General features: G+C 46.2%; 1 protein-coding gene across 1 annotated transcript in view; it reads right to left on the bottom strand.

Moving 5' to 3' along the window:
• Nucleotides 1-632: 632 nt before the first annotated feature.
• The window catches only part of TLE2 (TLE family member 2, transcriptional corepressor), a 46,374-nt gene continuing 26,417 nt past the window's right edge, over nt 633-20,589 (bottom strand). The window contains exons 11-19 of the mRNA XM_015824637.2: nt 15,857-15,980; nt 13,865-14,034; nt 11,936-12,012; nt 10,783-11,032; nt 8,263-8,510; nt 4,570-4,717; nt 3,538-3,688; nt 2,158-2,234; nt 633-740 (exon numbers count right to left, since the gene is read on the bottom strand). Coding sequence (XP_015680123.1) covers nt 633-740; nt 2,158-2,234; nt 3,538-3,688; nt 4,570-4,717; nt 8,263-8,510; nt 10,783-11,032; nt 11,936-12,012; nt 13,865-14,034; nt 15,857-15,980 — 1,353 coding nt within the window. The remainder of the gene's footprint in view (nt 741-2,157; nt 2,235-3,537; nt 3,689-4,569; nt 4,718-8,262; nt 8,511-10,782; nt 11,033-11,935; nt 12,013-13,864; nt 14,035-15,856; nt 15,981-20,589) is intronic.

Here is a 20,589-nt window from a genome sequence, read left to right as displayed (position 1 = left end):
CCGCCCCCTGCGCCAGCCGAGGCGTAGCTGGCAAGCGGCAGAGACGGAGCAGGCCGACCACCAGCTGGCCCAGCCCAAGGGAGGTAAGGCACCCGCCGGAAAAGGGGGAAAAAAATGGACAAAAAAAATGGCGGACAGCCTTGCTTGGTGATCCCCGTGAAATGGCCGATCGACCCCAAATGGGGTCGTGACCCATAGGTTGAGAACCGCTGGTGTAAATGCAGCCGCTTTTTTGCTTGCACCCAAAAAAATGAAAATACGGACTAGCATTCGGGTGGCCAGAATGTGGGTGGGGCTCTGATTAGCCAGATGCGGATTGGCTGCTCAGCTTGTCAAACACACCCTTCTGAGGTGATTTTTCCGGACCCTTCAGGGGGATAATGAAAAGATTTTGGTCCATTGGGGACCTGAAAGACACCCAAACAAGCACCCCTTGCTTCTTGAGAGGAGAAAAATATCTTCCCGACACTCTCCGCTCTCAAGTTTCTAGTCCTGCATCTGCAAAGAGGGATGGAAGCACCAAGGTCGTTTCAGCACCACAGTCTCCGAAGCCAGTGGGGAAAATACATTTTTTCCGGAGAACGGAAAGCCTTTGGGCCTCCTTAGCCATCCGAGGTGAGGAACGTGGTGCCTCAGTAGACCAGTTCGTAAACTGTGGCTTTCTTGTCTCCCGATCCAGTCACGATAAACTTGTCATTAGCCGAGATGTCACAGCTTAGAACGGAGGACGTTTCTTTGGACTGCAAAAGAAAGCAAGGAAATGAAGGGAAGAAACGGATGGATTCTGCCAACATTCACGTTTGGGAAATTCGTCAGATTTGCACAAGACGTCTCGGTTGGCAATGCCAATTACTGGTGTCTCCTTTTGGCAACCTTTGGTGCCTCCACAAGGACTGAATAATAGCCCTGGATTAACTATTAACTAGAAAAAGCCATGTTTAGGGAAGTAACACAGCTTTTTCCCCCCGCTAGCTACCAGGCCCTTAATTCTTTCACTGCTACACTCGACCGAAATTGAAATTTTTTGTAATGGTCCTTATCCTACGTATTCAACTTTAATTGGGTGGAATTTAAGGTGGTAGATGGTCAACTGGCGCTCTATCAACAGAGAGGCAGTTTTGCCTAGTGGTTAAGGTACCAGGTTAGAAACTGGGAAACTGTTTAGTCCCACCTTAGGCAAGAAAGCCAGCTGGGTGACTTTGGGCCAGTCACCAGGAGGCAGTGAGTTCTAGTCCCGCCTTAGGCAGGAAAGCCAGTTGGGTGACTTTGGACCAATCACTAGGAAACGGTGAGTTCTAGTCCTGCCTTAGACATGAAAGCTGGTTGGGTGACTTTGGGCCAATCACCAGGAGGCAGTGAGTTCTAGTCCTGCCTTAGACATGAAAGCCAGTTGGGTGACTTTGGGCTAATCACAAGGAAACAGTGAGTTCTAGTTTTGGCTTAGGTATGAAAGCTGATTGGGTGACTTTGGACCAATCACCAGGAGATGTTGAATTCTAGTCCCACCTTAGGCATGAAAGCCAGCTGGGTGACTTTGGGCCAATCACAAGGAAACGGTGAGTTCTAGTTCTGCCTTAGGTATGAAAGCTGATTGGGTGACTTTGGACCAATCACCAGGAGGCAGTGAGTTCTAGTCCCACTTTAGACATGAAAGTCACCCGAGTGACTCTCTCCCTCTCTCCCTCTCTCTCTCTCTCAGCCCAACCCACCTCACACGCCTGTTGGGACAATAGGAGAAGGGAGGATTGTTAGATATATTAGCAAGTTATTTATAAAAATAAAGGTGTGATAAATTATAAATTATTTAAATTAAAAAATTAAATTATTAAATTTATTTAAATTATTTAAATTATTAAATTATTAAATTAAATTAAAAAATAATTAAATTTAAATTAAATTAAATTTGACATCATGCCCATGGTTAGGGCAAGAGCAGTTGTCTAGAATTACGCCCGAATATTTATGCTGAAGGAAAAGTCCCAACTTCTATGGTAGCTCTAAGAAGTGAGCCACGTTACAACCTGGGTCCTCTTAAAACCAATCCCAGCTGAATCGTACGGTCTGCTTCCCCATCCAGAAATCCCCCGATTGCATTGCATTTTCTGCAGAGAGCGAAAGCATTCAACCAACAGCTTTGCAAGCCTCGGTCTCCATTACCTGAAAGATGCTGGCACCGTAGGGAGCCCGCCACGCGTTAAGCAGATTATCTTTGCCCGTGCTGATAAACCATTTGCCTGTAGTGAGAGAGGAGAGGAAAAACAGAGAAGAGATCCGGTCTGTGTGCCCGAACATTACAGATGGGAAGGGAGAGAGCCCCTTCTGAGGTCCCAGGAGCCATTTAAGAGTGCTCATTTAGTGACCATTCCAAGTCACAATGGCACTGAAAAAGGTAATAATAATAATAATAATAATAATGATGATGATGATGATGATGATGATGATGATGATGAAGAAGAAGAAGAAGAAGAAGAAGAAGAAGAAGAAGAAGAAGAAGAAGAAGAAGAAGAAGAAGAAGAAGAAGAAGAAGAAGAAGAAGAAGAAGAAGAAGAAGAAGAAGAAGAAGAAGAAGAAGAAGAAGAAGAAGTAGTAATAATATTAGTTGTTGTTGGAAGGGATTTTGGAGGTCATCTAGAAATTGGATATTGGAATTGGGTATATCTAATGAAGATAAGGACGAGGGGGGACATGATAGCAGTCTTCCAATATCTCAGGGGCTGCCCCAAAGAAGAGGGAGTCAAGCTATTCTCCAAAGCCCCTGAAGGCAGGACAAGAAGCAACAGATGGAAACTCATCAAGGAGAGAAGCAATCTGGAACTAAGGAGAAATTTCCTGACAGTTAGAACAATTAACCAGTGGAACAACCTGCCTCCAGAAGTGGTGAATGCTCCAACACTGGAAGTCTTTAAGAAGAGACTGGACAGCCATTTGTCAGAAATGGTATAGGGTTTCCTGCCTGAGCAGGGGGTTGGACTAGATGACCTCCAAGGTCCCTTTCAACTTTATTATTATTATTATTAGCCATCTTCCTTTCCTCACATGAAGGCCACATTCAGACAACATATGGAATGTGGTAGTTCAATTAACCCTTGTGGAGAAATTGTCCAATACATCAAGTCATGAATATAACCACCCACCCCACTCCAACATTTAAAAGCATCCAGCTTATAGAGAATAGAATAACAGAGTCGGAAGGGACCTTGGAGGTCTTCTAGTCCAACCCCTTGCTCAAGCAGGAAACCCTATACCAGTGGTCTTCAAACTTGGCAACTTTAAGCCTTATGGACTTCAACTCCCAGAATTCCTCAGCCAGCCCTTGAAGTCCACAAGTCTACCATTCCGGATAAAGGGCTGTCCAATCTCTTCTTCAAAAACCACCTTCTTCAAATCTTTTTGTTTCTTTCCTGCATTTTATTGTGGTGTGGAACTGTGACTTGGCTAAGTGGGTTGTGCGAATGCAACCAGGGTGATGACAGATGGGTTAGTAAGGATGCCTGGACCTTCAACAGCAGCCTCCTCTTTCTTACCCACGCAACCTACCACAGGAAGCGAACTTCAGGGAGAGGACGCAGCTCTCGTGAAGATGCAGCTGGTACTTCTCCGATTTCATCACATGGAGGATTTCCACGTTGCTGCTCTCCATCCCGACCGCCAGCCACTCTCCCGTGGGGCAGTAGCCCAGGGAGAAGATCTGGAGAGAAAGGAGGGAGATGGGTGAGAAGGAAGGAAGGAAGGAAGGAAGGAAGGAAGGGAAGGAAAAGAAAGAAAGAAAGAAAGAAAGAAAGAAAGAAAGAAAGAAAGAAAGAAAGAAAGAAAGAAAGAAAGAAAGAAAAGAGGGAGGGAGGGAAGGAAGAAAGGAAGGAAGAAAGGAAGGAAGAAAGAAAGAAAGAAAGATGAGGACAGTTGAAAATTAAAGCTTAAAAAGGCCAGGATGGCATGGAATGGCACAGAATGAGTAGAGTAGAGTAAAGTAGAATAGAATACAGAACAGAGAATAGAATAGAATAGAATAGAATAGAATAGAATATAGAATATAGAATATAGAATATAGAATAGAATAGAATAGAATATAGAACAGAGAATAGAATAGAATAGAATAGAATAGAATAGAATAGAATAGAATAGAATAGAATAGAATAGAATACAGAACAGAGAATAGAATAGAATATAGAATAGAATAGAATAGAATAGAATATAGAACAGAGAATAGAATAGAATAGAATATAGAACAGAATAGAATAGAATAGAATATAGAACAGAACAGAATAGAATAGAATAGAATAGAATAGAACAGAACAGAATATAGTACAGAGAATAGAATAGAATAGAATATAGAATAGAATAGAATAGAATAGATGTAAAGCCCATTAAAGTCATGTGATTTTCCACTTAGTGACAGAGTTGCTGGTCCCATTGTGATCGCTAAATGAGGACTACCTGTAATCATCACCACTTTGTCCAATATTGGTGTGCCAAGATCCCACCCCCTTCTCAGGGTTGATTGGTTGCTATTGGAGACCCCACCTGCTCATAGGCTGTCCATCAAAAGTCTCCACCCCTTCCCTAGCTGACCTGGGAGCTGAAGTTGTGTTGCTGCAGCTGGCGGCCTTCGCGGAGGTCCCAACATCGGACGGTGTTGTCCAAACCGCCGGTCCAGAGTTTGGTGCCATAATTGGAGATATCGATGCAGCTCGCCCCGTCCGTGTGACCCTGGAACTGCCTGCAAAGGGGACACAGAAGCTAGCAAAAAACTCCCAGCTTCTTATTTATTTTTATTCAGTCACAATCACCTCACAAAAAAAAACAACGGTCATTAAAATCAAGTCACATGTGTGGGCGCCTCACTTTACAACCATCGCAATGTAAGGCAGAAATTCCAGCCTCTGTTATGGTTATAAGTCGAGGACCACCTGTATTTGTTTTGGGGGCTGGGAGTACCTTAGCCAGTGTGTTTTTTCTGAACAAACCAGGTTTAAACAATGTATGGTTTGAATAAATATCAGCAGAAGAATAAAATTGACAGAATAGCAGCATGCAACATGCAACCGAAAGCTTTCGTTTGGTTCTTATTAAAGTTGAAGAAATATTTTAGTTCTTCTGCTTCGGGAATGAAGAAGGATTTAAATACAGGCAGTCCTCAACTTATGACCACAATGGAGCCCATGATGTCCATTACTTAGCAATGAAGTCGTTAAGTGAGCTTTACCCTATTTTACACCCTTTTTTGCGAGAGTTCTGCAGTTGTTAAATGAATCACTGCAGTTGTTAAATGAATCGTGTGGTTGTTAAGGGGAACTGGGCATCCCCCATTAACTTTGTGTCACGGTTCCGATAGATAGGACCAGTAGAAATAAGAACTCTGAGGCAATTGTTTCCTCAAAGAACAATTTTAATGGCTACGTAATATCAGCATGAACATAGGTGAAACCAAGACTGAAAGGGGTTGCCCCAAAGAAGAGGGAGTCAAGCTATTCTCCAAAGCCCCATTTGTCTGAAATGGTATAGGGTTTCCTGCCTGAGCAGGGGGTTGCACTAGATGACCTCCAAGGTCCCTTCCAACTTTATTATTATTATTATTATTATTATTATTATTATTATTATTATTATTATTATTATTATTATTATTATTATTATTATTATTATTTTATAGTTCCCCCTCAAAAAAGCTTACAAAGTAAAAGTTGAACTCCCCACCCCTGTATGTGTCATAAATCACAATCCCCAATTAACTCCAGCCCGCCAAACATTAAAGCTGCTTGACCTTGGTTCCCACAGGAAAGTTATTGTTTTGACTAAACAAAAAGAATGCATCTTCCCCCCCCTCCCGTTGCCGTGGCAACTGAAAAGCAAAGAAACCTGGCTGATCTCAGAGCATTTGAAGGTTTGACACTTTGCCTGTCAGAAGCTGGCTCGGAAGGTCACAGATCACATGACCTAGGGACAGTGCAACCATCGTAAGTACACGTCAGTTGCCAAGCATCTGAATTTTGATCACATGACCAAGGGGGATGCTGAAATGGTTGTAAGTGTAAAAACGGTCCACGGGTCATTTTTTTTCAGTGTCATAAGTTTGAACGGTCATTAAACGAATGGTCGTAAGTCGAGGGCTTCCCGGTAAGGTTGTCAGAGTTCCATCCTCAGTGTTTCACAACTATTCTGTCAAGATTGAACTGCTATGAGGACTGCTAGCTTCTAATGCTAATCAACTTGCCATAGAAAAGGGAGGAAGGGTAGAAAGCAAAGGGAGGAAACGGAATTCCAAGCAGACCATGAGAGCCTGAAAGAATGCCAAGGTCACTTACACAGGTGCTCAATGGAGAAGTGGACTGTTCCCATAACAAAAAGAAGACTGCAACCAATTTCGGTCACCCTACTACAAAAAAGATGTTGAGTCGTTGGGAAAAAGTCCACAGAAGAGCAACTAAGATGATCAAAGGGCTGGAGACTAAAATATACAAAGAACGGCTGCAGGACTTAGGTTTGGCTAGTCTAAAGAAAAGAAGAAATAGGGGAGACATGGTGATAGTATTCCAGTATTTGAGGGGCTGCCACAAAAAAGAGGGGGTCACGTTATTCTCCAAAGCACCAGAGGGCAGGACAAGAAACAATGGTTGGAAACTGACCAAAGAGAGAAGCAACCTGGAATTAAAGAGAAACTTCCTGACAGTGGGGACAATTAACCAGTGGAACAGCTTGCCTCAGGCGCCTTGGAGAATAGCTTGACTCCCTCTTCTTTGGGGCAGCCCCTGAGATATTGGAACACTGCTATCCTGTCCCCCCTCGTCCTTCTCTTCGTTAAACTAGACATGCCCAATTCCAGCAACCCTTCCTCATATGTTTTAGCCTCCAGTCCCCTGATCATCTTTGTTGCTCTTCTCTGTACTCTTTCTAGAGTCTCAACGTCTTTTTTACATCGTGGTGACCAAAACTGGATGCAGTATTCCAAGTGTGGCCTTACCAAGGCATTGTAAAGTGGTATTAACACTTTACGTGATCTTGATTCTATCCCTCTGTTAATGCAGCCTAGCACTGTGTTGGCTTTTTTGGCAGCTGCAGCACACGGCTGGCTCATATTCAAATGATTGTCCACTAGGACTCCGAGGTCCCTCTCACAGTTACTACTATTGAGCAAGGTACCCCCTATACTATACCTGTACATTTGGTTTTTCTTGCCTAAATATAGAACCTTACTTTTTTCACCACTGAATTTCATTTTGTTAGATAGCACCCAGTGTTCAATTCTGGTATAGGTTCTCCTGCTTGAGCGGGGGGGGGGGGCTGGACTAGAAGACCTCCAAGGTCCCTTCCAGCTCTATTCTATTCTATTGGACAATGTGAACACCCGGTGGATGGGAGTAAGGGAATCTATTGTTCCCTCGCTTTTGCACAGGAAACCCAGAGCTGGTTTTGCTTCTTCAGTTCCGTGATGGTGTATCCAATAAAGTTTTACCTTTGGGGATTTAATTGCCTAGCATCTACCACTGATCTTCTAAAACAGGGCTTTTCAACCAGTGGTACGGGTACCACCTGTGGTACATTGGCACCTGGCAGGTGGTACGCGACCATCCTAGAAAAGTGGTAGCGAGGGAGGGGAATGAGCTGAACCGGTCGCAGCACCGCACAAGCCTGAGCGAGAGACGGCTGGAGCTGCAGGGCTGTCAGGGCTCAGTGGAAGCGCTAGGATCAGCGCCAGGCTCCAGCTGGAGCTCGGCGCTGATCCTGGTGCTTCTGCTGAGCCCAGAAGAAGCACCAATCAGCTGGAATGTTGCAGCATCTCCAGGGTCTTGTGATTTACATTCAGATGCTTGGCAACTGATTCATATTTATGACGGTCACAGTGTCCCAGGGTCAGTTGAAGTGACCAAAACCTGCTGCAACCACCCAGCAGACAGGGGGAATAAAAACCAAACACCCCCCCACCCCACCCCCGCTGCCAATCCTCAACAGAAATGCTCACAACAATGAAAACCTCGAACAGGAGGAAGAGCGCCGCCGGGCGGGCAGGCAGGTAGGTGTCTTGCTCGGCTGTGGCTTGGGGGGCACTTTTTTCAGTGCCATTGTAACTTTGAACAGTCACTAAGCGAACTGTTGTAAGTCGAGGACTATCTATACTTCATCACTTTTTTCCTTTTTGACACCTTGCTAGGTGACTGGTGGTACTCGGATATTGCCATATCCTAAAAGTGGTACAATGGGTAAAAAGGTTGAAAAGCCCTGTTCTAAAACAATCTTGGGAAATACCAGACTAGACATCGTCGATCTCACCTAACCATGGTTTGGTTCTGCAGATCCCAGACCACAATGTTGCCGTCGCTGCAGCAGGAGAAGCAGACTTTGGCGTCGGGGCTGATGGCCAGGGCGTAGCAGGCTGGGGCAGAGGAGGTCAGCTCGGCCTTGATCCGGGGCGTGGGGGCTGCCAAATCCCAGATGGACAAGGTGCTGGCCTCACCCCCAACGATGAGACTGCGACTGTCGGGAAGAAGTTTGCACGAACGGATGTAATTATCTCGGTTCTGGAGGGAGAAAGGCAGAAAGTTACCTAAACCTCATAGCCTAGTTTCCCCCCCATCCTACCCCCTGGCATCTCTCAAATTATAAGAAGGTGGTTCGAAAATATCTTTACAGTCCTATGGACTAGAAACTTGCCGACCTTTTTTGAATGGAAAGTACTGGAGGAAGCTGATTTTACCGAATAAGAGAGTTGGAAAAGACCTTGGAGGTCTTCTAGTCCAGGGGTAGGCAACCTTGGCCCTTTTATGACTGGTGGACTTCAACTCCCAGAATTCCTGAGCCAGCCACGCTGAGGAGAAATGGAGAGGTTTCCATGCTGAGCCATGCTGGCTCAGGAATTCTGGGAGTTGAAGTCCATGAGTCATAAAAGAGCCAAGGTTGCCTACCCCTGTTCTAGTCCCCTTCAGTTCTAGTACCCCTGTTCTAGTCCCGTTCTAGTCCCTGTTCTAGTCCCCTTCAGCAAGGGACCCCCCCCCCATGGGTTGGCTGAGGAATTCTGGGAGTTGAAGTCCGCCTATCTTCAAGCCATCAAGGTTGAGAAACAATTCTATACCACTCTGGAGAAATGGCTCTCCAAATTCTTCTTAAAAAGATCCAGGGATGGAACACCCACAACCTCTGGAGGCAAATCGTTCCACCGATTAGTTGTTCTCACTGTCAGGAAATCTTTCACCGCATCTTTCACCGCATCTTCAATGCACATTCGGCCCTGGTAGCAAAGAGGTAGTCCTAGACCAGGGGTAGGCAACTTTGGCTCTTTTATGGCTGGCTCAGGAATTCTGGGAGTTGAAGTCCACGAGTCATAAAAGGGCCAAGTTTGAAGACCCCTGTTCTTAATCTTCATCCTAGGATAGGGGTAGGCAACCTTGGCTCTTTTATGACTCGTGGACGTCAACTCCCAGAATTCCTGAGCCAGCATGGAAACCTCTCCCTGTCCCCTCAGCATGGCTGGCTCAGGAATTCTGGGAGTTGAAGTCCACAAGTCATAAAAGAGCCAAGGTTGCCGACCCCTGTCTAAACTTACGACCATTTCTCTAGCAACTGTTCGAAGTTATGACAGCACTGAAAAAATGACTTACCACCAGTCCTGGCAGATTTGGCCACTGCAGCCGTCCTGCGGTCATGAGATAAAAATTTGGTCATTAACTGAATCCAGCTCCCCCATCCCATTGACTTTGCTTGTCAGAAACCGACTGGTAAAGCCACAAATGATGATTGATCACATGACCCTGGGAGTATGCAACCATCCGAAATACGTGCCGGTTGCCAAGCACCCAAATTAGGATCACATGACTATGAGGATGCTGTGACGGTCATAAGTGCGAGGACTGGTATCAAGTCACTTTTTTTCCAGTGCTGTCATAACATCCAATGGTCACTAAATGAATGGTTGTAAGCTGAGGACTATCTGTATTTGGTGAGACTATTTTAGCCCTCTATGGACGACATTCATCCAGCACATTGAAAGATCCAGCAGGAAATTGGTTGATTTAAACCAGGGGTCTTCAAACTGGGCCCTTTTATGACTTGTGGACTTCAACTCCCAGAATTCCTCAGCCAGCAACGCTGGCTGGGAGTTGAAGTCCACAAGTCATAAAAGGGCCCAGTTTGAAGACCCCTGGTTTAAACAGATAAATTAGGGGAGACTAAAACATATGAAGAACGGTTGCAGGAATTGGGTATGTCTAGTTTAATGAAAAGAAAGACTGGAGGAGACATGATAGCAGTGTTCCAATATTTGAAGGGCTGCCACGAAGAAGAAGGGGGTCAAGCTATTCTCCAAAGCGCCTGAAGGCAGGACAAGAAGCAACGGATGGAAACTAATCAAGGAGAGAAGCAACTGGAACTAAGAAGGAATTTCCTGACAGTGAGGACAATTTACCAGTGGAACCACCTGCCTCCAGAAGCGGTGAATGCTCCAACACTGGAAATTTTTAAGAAGAGACTGGACAGCCATTTGTCTGAAATGGCATAGGGTTTCCTGCTTGAGCAGGGGGTTGGACTAGATGACCTCCAAGGTCCCTTCCAGCTCTGTTATTCTGTTACGTGTTGTGTGAGTGCAGCTGCTACTTGGTACCCAAAACCTGGATCCTGAAAAATCAAAGAAGCTAATTAAGAGGAGCCCATTTTCGATCCACAACTTAGCATGAACGATAGCAAAACCTCAAATCAAATCCACTGAAATGTGCCCTCCCCCCCCCCCAAAAAAGGTACAACAATAACAACAGAGATTGTTTTTCAGACCATCCTAAAAAAGGTCTTCCTTCTACGTACCAGGCAGTCCAGCTGCGCCACGGGGGTCTTGGTGCCCGGCTGCCCCACGTCCCAGACCTTGACGCAGCCTTTGCCCCCTGTGTAGACGTGCTGGGTGGAGTGGCTGATGGTGACGGCGCAGACCACCTCGCCGTGGGAGAGCGTGTGCAGCTGGCGGGCGTGGCGCGGGATCCCGGAGCCGATCAGGGCGTCGGGCGGGAAGGGCACCGGCTGCATCTGCCCGTCCGCGCTTACGTGGAAGGAGTAGGCCCTAGGACAGTGATGGCGAACCTTTTAGAGCCCGAGTGCCCAAACTGCAACCCAAAACCCACTTATTTATTGCCAGGTGCCAGGTGGGCGGGGCCCAGTGGGTGGGCGTGGCTATGGTGGTCATGGCAGACGGTGGGTGTGGCCAAGGTGGGCGTGGTCACCTCGATGTTGGTCGTGGGGGCCAGGCAGGGTTGGGGGAGATCCAGGGGGTCTCTGGCAGGTGGGGTGGTGGGCAGGAGGCTCGTCCTGCGGGGTGAGGTGAGGCAGGGTGGAGGTGCCATTGTCGCAGGGCAAGGTGAGGCAGGGGCCAGGGCAGCTGCTGCCTGACACCATCGGCCTCTGCACACAGAGGCCAGCAAGCGTATGGGGGCCGACAGTGTCCGTCAGCAGCCACAGCCTGCTGGCCCCTCAACCGGCGCACTCTGGGGCTCCGCAGCCCGCCACCAGAAGCTCAGAGAAGTGCCCACAGAGAGGGCTCTGAGTGCCACCTCTGGCACGCGTGCCATAGGTTTGCCACCACTGCCCTAGGAGGAGCAGAGAATTAACGGCTGTTACTGCTAGTCCTCAACATACGACCGCAATTGAGTCCAGAATTTATGTCGCTTAAGTCATACCTGTACTTATAATGTTTTGTTTTGTTTTGTTTTACTGATAAAAGACTTTGGAGATCGCTATCCTAAACCCCCAAAAGTCAACCAATGTTAAGTTATTATTTTAATCTTTTCGTGTCTTTTATCTTTTTGTTTCTATCGCTTGTAAATCTTCTAGAGTCGCCTCTGGACAAGATGGACGGCATAGAAATAAATAAATAAATACATAAAATACATAAAACACTGCCCGTGCTTGCAATCCACTGAGAAAAAATCACAATTTCTTGTTCTCCCAACCAGGAAACCCAACTTACGGCTTGCTGCTTGAGACTGCAGGGAGGGAGGCCGAGAGAGGGGATCCCCGCAAGTGTGGGTGAGATTCAAAAGCCACCTGTGGAAACCAAGGAAGAAATCAGGGATCAATTTCACTCGTGATGAAAATGTGTTGTATCTTTGGAAGCTTTCCAGTTTAACGCTCAGTGTCATGGTTCCGACAGATGAAATTCTTCACAAGAACTTCGAGGCATTGTTTACCGTAAAGGATCTTTTATTCGAGTAGCATAATATCGGCACTTACATAACTGAAGCCAAAAACTGAATTCCCCTCCCCTGGGCACCTAGTATCAAAGCACAATTCCCTCCTCCAATTGACAGTCATAAATCACATTCCCCAATTAGCTTGAAGCACTGGGCTTCCTCTCCAGTTCTCCAGCCCGGCCAATTCATTATCAGCTCTGGTTACAACAACCTTGATTCTCCCACTGAGTTTAGTGTTGTTATGTCTAGCTAGACTCTCATCCACATCCCCCCTCCCAGCATCATCTAACTCTAAAAGCGAAAGGGAAAAAATGGCTACATTTCCATCTGTTGTCAATGCAAAAACATCCAATGGTAGCAGCGTTGACATTCAGTTTCGATGTTATAGAAATGGCTAGTCTATAGACCAGTGATGACGAACCTTTTAGAGATGGAGTGCCCAAACTGCAACCCAAAACCCACTTATGCATCGTCGGATGCCGGGTGGGTGTGGCCTATTGGGTGGGTGTGGCTGGGTGGTAACAGCAGACTGGGTGGGACTAAAAAGTTCAATCAATCAATTCCAACTTTGCAAGATCTTTTTTTCCCCGCGAGAAGTTGAAATTGACTGATTGATTGAACTTTTTTTTTTGCACATGGTAGCGGAGGCCTAAAGCGAAAAGGTTTTATAAAACCCAGCTGAAGGCCTAGGACTGGGGCAACGGCGCACGTGCCCACAGAGAGGGCTCTGAGTGCCGCCTCTGGCACCCGTGCCATAGGTTCGCCACCACTGCTATAGACTATGTATGGAAAAGTACAAAATTGCATACATTGACAAAGAACCAAGCTGCACAATACAATGTCCCTTATTCTTCCTTAATTCATCCCCTCAGCCAATTTGAACACTCGCCAAAGCAGAAAGACAGAGACATAGATCAAATGGATTAATACATTCAAAACCATGAGGACTAGAGCCTCACGTCTTCCTTAAAAGAAGGAGCAAAGGCCTTGGTTTGATGTTTTATCTCAGTGTTTCTCAAACTTGGGCCACTTTAAGATGGGTGGATTTCAATTCCCAGAATCCCCCAGCCCGCTCTGTTAGCCATTATTCTGAGACACCTGCTACCTCCTTGCCTCTGGGTGGTAAAGTTGAAGGAAACAATAAAGATCATCAAGTCCATTCCTCCTCATGCTGAAGGGCCATGGCAACTTTAACACTGGTGGACTTCAATTCCCAGAATTCCCCAGTCAGCACTGCTAGTCATTATTCTGAGACACCTGCTACATTCCTGCCTCGGAATTGTAAACTTGAAGGCAACAGTAAAGATCATCAAGTCCATCCCTCCTCATGTTGAAGGGGCCAGTAAAAATCATCAAGTACTCCCCATGCTGGCTGGGGAATTCTGGGAGTTGGACCATACACCTTAAAGCAGGGGTCTTCAGACGTGGCCCTTTTATGACTGGTGGACTTCAACTCCCAGAATTCCTCAGCCAGTGTGCCTGGCTGAGGAATTCTGGGAGTTGAAGTCGACAAGTCATAAAAGGGCCAAGTTTGAAGACCCCTGCCTTAAAGTTTCTAAGGTTGAGAAACGCTGCTAGTTTAGTACATTATTCTGAGACACCTTCTTCTGACAGACTGATTGATGGTCAGAAAGTTTGACCCAACTGAGCTTCATTTCAATTTGCTCCCTTTTAAACGCCTCCCCCCACCCCCAGATTTGAAAGGCTGCCCCAAAGCTCACCAGCGGAGACCGTCCGTATCCTCCGGGGCCTGCAGAAAGATGGATGCCGACGTAGGAACTCGGTGCAGCTAATTCGCCATTGAGGCCGGCGTGAGGCATCACCCCGAAAGGTGAAGCAAAACTGCTGGTGAAAGAATTTAGCGGACTCCTCAAGGCTTATTTGAGAGAGAGAGACAAAAAAAGAGGTTTGTTTTTTTCAGCCAAACAGATTACAGGTAGTCCTTGACTTACAACAGGGGTCTTCAAACTGGGCCCTTTTATGACTGGTGGACTTCAACTCCCAGAATTCCTCAGTCGGCCATTTTGATGAAACTGCGAGCTTGGATCCAGACCAGGGGTCTTCAAACTGGGCCCTTTTATGTCTGGTGGACTTCAACTCCCAGAATTCCTCAGTCGGCCATTTTGATGAAACTGCGAGCTTGGATGCAGACCAGGGGTCTTCAAACTTGGCCCTTTTATGACTGGTGGACTTCAGCTCCCAGAATTCCTCAGCCAGCATACCTGGCTGAGGAATTCTAGGAGTTGAAGTCCACCAGTCATAAAAGGGCCAAGTTTGAAGACCCCTGACTTACAATCACGACTGAGCTCAACAACTCTGTTGCTAAGCGAGACAATTTGTTAAGTGAGTTTTGACCCATTTTACAACCTTTCTTACCACAGTTATTAAATGAATCACTTCTGCTATTAAGTTGGCAACGGGGTTATAAAGTGAACCTGCTTCTCCCCTTGACTTTGCTCGTCGGAAGGTCGCAAAAGGGGATCACGTGACCCCAGGGACACTGCGACCGTCATAAATATAAGCCAGTTGCCAACTGTCTGGATTTCGAACACATGACCATGGGGATGCTGTAACGGTCGTAAGTGTGAAAAACGATCCTAGGTCACTTTTTCAGTGCCGTTTTAACTTTGAATGGTCACTAAACGAACTGTTGTAAGTCAAGGACTACCTGGACATTTAAGCAACTTCTGAGTGTGCCAATTGTTCTGCAGAAGTCAAAAAAAGTTGCATTTTCTCACATTAAGGACCCCACTGCCAGTGGCTGGAAGCTGGAAGCATTTTGGGAAAGTGGGCACTAGGGAGGATGGCACTGCCCAGCTCAGGGTACTGCAAATGCCAACATTGTTTAGATGATTGTTTAGATTATTTAGTAGTAACTGAGAGGGACCTCGGAGTCCTAGTGGACAATCATTTAAATATGAGCCAGCCGTGTGCTGCAGCTGCCAAAAAGGCCAACACAGTGCTAGGCTGCATGAACAGAGGGATAGAATCAAGATCACGTGAAGTGTTAATATCACTTTATAACACCTTGGTAAGGCCACACTTGGAATGCTGCATCCAGTTTTGGTCAGTTAGATGTGAAAAAGATGCTGAGACTCTAGAAAGAGGGCAGAGAAGAGCAACAAAGATGATCAGGGGACTGGAGGCTAAAACATATAAGGAACGGTTGCTGGAATTGGGTATGTCTAGTTTAATGAAGAGAAGGACGAGGGGGGACATGATAGCAGCGTTCCAGTATCTCAGGGGCTGCCCCAAAGAAGAGGGAGTCAAGCTATTCTCCAAAGCACCTGGACAAGAAGCAACGGATGGAAACTAATCAAGGAGAAAAACAACCTGGAACTAAGGAGAAATTTCCTGATAATTAGAACAATTAACCAGTGGAACAGCCTGCCTCCAGAAGCGGTGAATGCTCCAACACTGGAAGTTTTAAAGAAGAGACTGGACAGCCATTTGTCTGAAATGGTATAGGGTTTCCTGCCTGAGCAGGGGGTTGGACTAGATGACCTCCAAGGTCCCTTCCAACATTATTATTATTATTATTATTATTATTATTATTATTATTATTATTATTATTATTATTATTATTATTATTATTATTACTATTATTATTATCATCATCATCATCATCATGGCAAACAATATAGAAATTGGCAGAAATAAGTAGAAGCAGGAACCAAGAAACCCAGTCAATGACTTACTGATAACATCGCTGGTGGACGGCTTTGCAATCTGAGGCACGTAACTCGGGCCGGCTCGGGGAGTGAGTATTTCAGAGACTGGAGACAAACTGGTTGATTTGGAAGAAGCTGGATTGGTTTCGTTCTGGAAACAAAAGATTGATTTAAGTACAGCAGCGCGGTAAAAGTTTTATCGATTTACCTCCAGGACCTATGGTAGTCTACCTGAATGGGACAGATTGGGGAGGAATACCTTACCTTTATATCCTGATTGAATTATCTCATTGGTCACTTCTGAAAACAGGATGTGGGGATTTTGACTCCCAGAATTCCCCAGCCAGCATTTGTGGACTTGAACTCCCAGAATTCCTCAGCCAGCATTTGTGAACTTCAGCTCCCAGAATTCCCCAGTCAACATGTGGACTTCAACTCCCAGAATTCCTCAGCAAGCATGTTTTCCAAACTTGGCAAGTTGTTGAAGTGTGGATTTCAATTTTCCGCAATGCTGGCTGGGGAATTCTGGGAGTTGAAGTCCACACATGTTGACTGGAGAATTCTGGAAGCTGAAGTCCACAAATCCTGGCTGAGGAATTCTGGGAGTTGAAGTCCACAAATACTGGCTGAGGAATTCTAGGAGTTGAAGTCCACAAATACTGGCTGAGGAATTCTGGGAGTTGAAGTCCACAAATACTGGCTGAGGAATTCTGGGAGTTGAAGTCTACAAATACTGGCTGAGGAATTCTAGGAGTTGAAGTCCACAAATACTGGCTGAGGAATTCTGGGAGTTGAAGTCTACAAATACTGGCTGAGGAATTCTGGGAGTTGAAGTCTACAAATACTGGCTGAGGAATTCTAGGAGTTGAAGTCCACAAATACTGGCTGAGGAATTCTGGGAGTTGAAGTCCACAAATACTGGCTCAGGAATTCTGGGAGCTGAAGTCCACAAATACTGGCTCAGGAATTCTGGGAGTTGAAGTCTACAAATGCTGGCTAAGAAATACTGAGAGTTGAAATCCACAAATGCTGGCTAAAGAATGCTGAGAGTTGAAATCCACAAATGCTGGCTGAGGAATTCTGGGAGTTGAAGTCCATGGATGCTGGCTGGGGAACTAGCTAGCTGAACCCCGATTTTTACAGCCGTCCTGCCAGCTGCTGCAACATTGTGCTCTCTGGATAGATTAGGATCTTAAAACCAGGCTGGGAATTCTGGGAGCTGAAGTCCACAGAGTACCAGATTTGGGGGGAACATGTCTTGAAAAGAAGAAACACCCGGAGTCTACTTTCCTTTGGCTTCTATTGAACCCCAATCTATCGGTCCCACACAGTAGGGCTGGTTCTGGATTCAGGGGAAAGGTATCCCCAGTCCCAGCTTTGCCTCCTTCTCTTGGCTGGGGCTGATGGGTTAAACAGCCCAATCAACACCGCCCTATTTCCCCACCACCTCAAGTTCTACAGCAGCCATCGATCAAATCTGCACAGTGGGGATGCGGCCTTGAGTGCGGATTTGACCCCTGTTTGTATCCATCAAGAAAGAGAGGGAAATAAGCAATCCAGGAAAGGAGAGGGGGGGTTCTCCCAGGCTGCAAAATAAAAAAATAAAAATAAAAAGGGGGGGGGGGAGAAAGGAACAGGGTTGCAAAATTGATCCCCACTTCTGCAATTTCTCCAGGTTTTTTTCCCCTTCCACTCCCCAAGCCAGCCCAGATGGTCTGCTAATCCATCCCTCCATTCCTCCCTCTTTCTCTCTCTCTCTCTCACACACACATATACACACACAATAATAACACACAGGTTTCTCGGCCAGCCCCCCCTTCCCCTTCCCCCTCCCCTCCCTTCTGCACGCCTGCCCTAATAGCAATTAATTATACATTAACATCCTCCCTGGAATTCAAAGCCCTTGGTGGGCTGCTAATTAACGGAGCTACCCAGTTTTTTGAGGAGGGGGCACGGAAAGCCCAGCGCAGCCAAAGGGGGGAAACGGGGAAGGGGGGGAGGGGAGGGGGGAAAAAAGGGAAAACAGGCAGAGATGAAGCCTAGCAACCGGTGTCACCAGCGCCACGGAATTGCAAAAGCATCTTCCCAGCCCAGATGTTCTGTCTGTTTGTCCGTCTGTCGGGGGTCCCCCCCGTCTTGCCAGCTGTCCCTTTTCATTCCTCTGCAATATTCACTTTTCCCCCCCCCCCCCCCGNCCCCCCCCCCCCCCAGTTTCTGGGTTTGGATTTTTGACGAGGCCGAGAATGCGGTCCTTCAAAGTCCTCTGGTTTATTCACCCAGTCCCAGGGAGTTGTGTGGATGGAGGTTTCTGGATGTATTTCTCCAAAGCGTGGTTTGCTTCTTAGATCTTTTTCCTTCTGGTGCAGGTGGTCCTTGACTTATGACCACAACCGAGCCCAAATCTCCCGTTGCTAAGCAAGGCCGTTGTTAAGTGAGTTTCCCCCCCATTTTACGGCCTTTTTTTGCCAAAGTTGTTGAGCAAATCGCTGCAGGGATTAAGGGAATCCTGCGGTCGTTAAGTGGATCTGGCTTCTGCCATTGACTGCTTGTTGGAAGCCAGCTGGGAAGGTGACAAATGGTGATCACGTAACTTGGGGAGAGTGCAAACATCGTAAGTACATGCCAGTTGTCAAGCATCTGAATTTTGATCATGTGATGCTGGGGATGCTGCAACTGTCATAATGAGTCACAAGTTATTTTTTTCAGTGCCACTGTAACTTTGAACGGTCACTAAACATATAAGGAACGGTTGCTGGAATTGGGTCTGTCTAGTTTAATGAAGAGAAGGACGAGGGCGTGACATGATAGCTGTGTTCCAGTATCTCAGGGGCTGCCCCAAAGAAGAGGGAGTCAAGCTATTCTCCAAAGCACTTGAAGGCAGGACAAGAAGCAACAGATGGAAACTAACCAAAGAGAGAAGCAACCTAGAACTAAGGAGAAACTTCCTGACAATTAGAACAATTAACCAGTGGAACAACCTGCCTCCAGAAGCGGTGAATGCTCCAAAACTGAAGATTTTAAAGAAGAGACTGGACAGCCATTTGTCTGAAATGGTATAGGGTTTCCTGCCTGAGCAGGGGGTTGGACTAGAAGACCTCCAAGGTCCCTTCCAACATTATTGTTGTTGTTGTTGTTGTTAAATGAATAGATCTAAGTCAAGGACTACCTACATTTTGTATTTTTCATATAAACTCTCTGGATTCTTGGAGCCAAATCAGTCCGTCAGTCAATCAGTGAATCAGTCAATTATGCTTAAGAAGGATTTTAAAATTTATTTTCCTAAAATAGCATAATGGGTGGGGCCGCATTTGCAACCCCGGATGCACTTGATTTAAAGGCAGTCCTTGACTTACAACGGTTCATTTAGTGACCAAAGTTACAACAGCATTGAAAAGAGTGAGTTATGACCATTTTTCACACCGACAACCATTGCAGCCATCCCCACGGTCACACGATCAAAAGTCAGACGCTTGTGCAACCGACTCACATTTATAACGGTTGCAGAGCCCCGGAGTCACGTGATCCCCTTTTGCGACCGTCTGACAAGCAAAGTCAATTGGGAAGCCAGGTTCATTTAAGAACTCTCTTACTAACTTAACAACTGCAGGGATCCACTTAAGAACGGTGCCAAGAAAAGTCATAAAATGGAGGCAAAAATCACTTGACACAGGTTTCGCTTAGCAACAGAAAGTTTGCGCTCAATTGGGGTCATACGTCGAGGACTACTTGTATAAGAAAAAGTAAGGGGGGAAAAATAGGAGCCGTGGGGGCGCAGTGGTTAGAATGCAGTATTGCAGCCTGACTCTGCCCACCGCCAGCAGTTCGATCCTGACCGGCTCAAGGTTGACTCAGCCTTCCATCTGTGGGAGATGAAAATATGAGCTCATACAATAAGATAGGGCTGGAACAAACCTGAAATAGCCCCCCCCCCCAGAAGTGATTTGAAGCTTTAACTTGAACTTTATGCTGTTTCTCAATAAGGACGTACTATATTTTAATCCACTGAGCTTTGTGCAACATGAAATAGCAAAGCAGGTAGTCCTGTGTATATTTGGAACGTGAGTGTTGTAATCGTGGGAAAAGAGGAACTGAAAGTAGCTGATGGATGCGGGTTCCAATGTACACGGGTATATGTGGAAAGTTATGTTCAACAGAAGTCAGCAGACCATCTGACTACAGTTTTAGAGCGAGACAGGGTATAAAGCAGGGGTGCCAAACTCAATTTCATTGAGGGCCGCATCAGCATTGCAATTGCCCTTGGGGAGGGGTGGGTGGGTGTGGCCAGGGTGGGTGCGACCTACTGGGTGGGCGTGGATGGAGTGGTTGTGGCCTACTGGGTGGGCATGGCCAGCTCTACATCGTTCGCATCAAGGGTGCCTTTGGGGGCCTGGGTAGGATTGGGACTAGTAATAATAATAATAATAATAATAATAATAATAATAATAATAATAATAATAATAATAATAATAATAATAATAATAATAAAGTTGGAAGGGACCATGGAGGTCATCGAGTCCAACCCCCTGCTCAGGCAGGAATCCTACACCATTTCAGACAAATGGCTGTCCAGTCTCTTCTTAAAGACTTCCAGTGTTGGAGCATTCACCCCTTCTGGAGGCAGGTAGTTCCACTGGTTAATTGTTCTAACTGTCAGGAAGTTTCTCCTTAGTTCCAGGTTGCTTCTCTCCTTGATGAGTTTCCATCCGTTGCTTCTTGTCCTGCCTTCAGGCACTTTGGAGAATAGCTTGACTTCTTTGGGG

The sequence above is a fragment of the Protobothrops mucrosquamatus genome, unplaced genomic scaffold (genome assembly GCF_001527695.2).
Source record: "Protobothrops mucrosquamatus isolate PMUCROS unplaced genomic scaffold, P.Mucros_1.0 scaffold2302, whole genome shotgun sequence".
Taxonomy (NCBI): Eukaryota; Metazoa; Chordata; class Lepidosauria; order Squamata; family Viperidae; genus Protobothrops; species Protobothrops mucrosquamatus.
The sequence above is the reverse complement of the archived record's forward strand: the minus strand, read 5'-3'. Positions and strand labels throughout refer to the sequence as shown.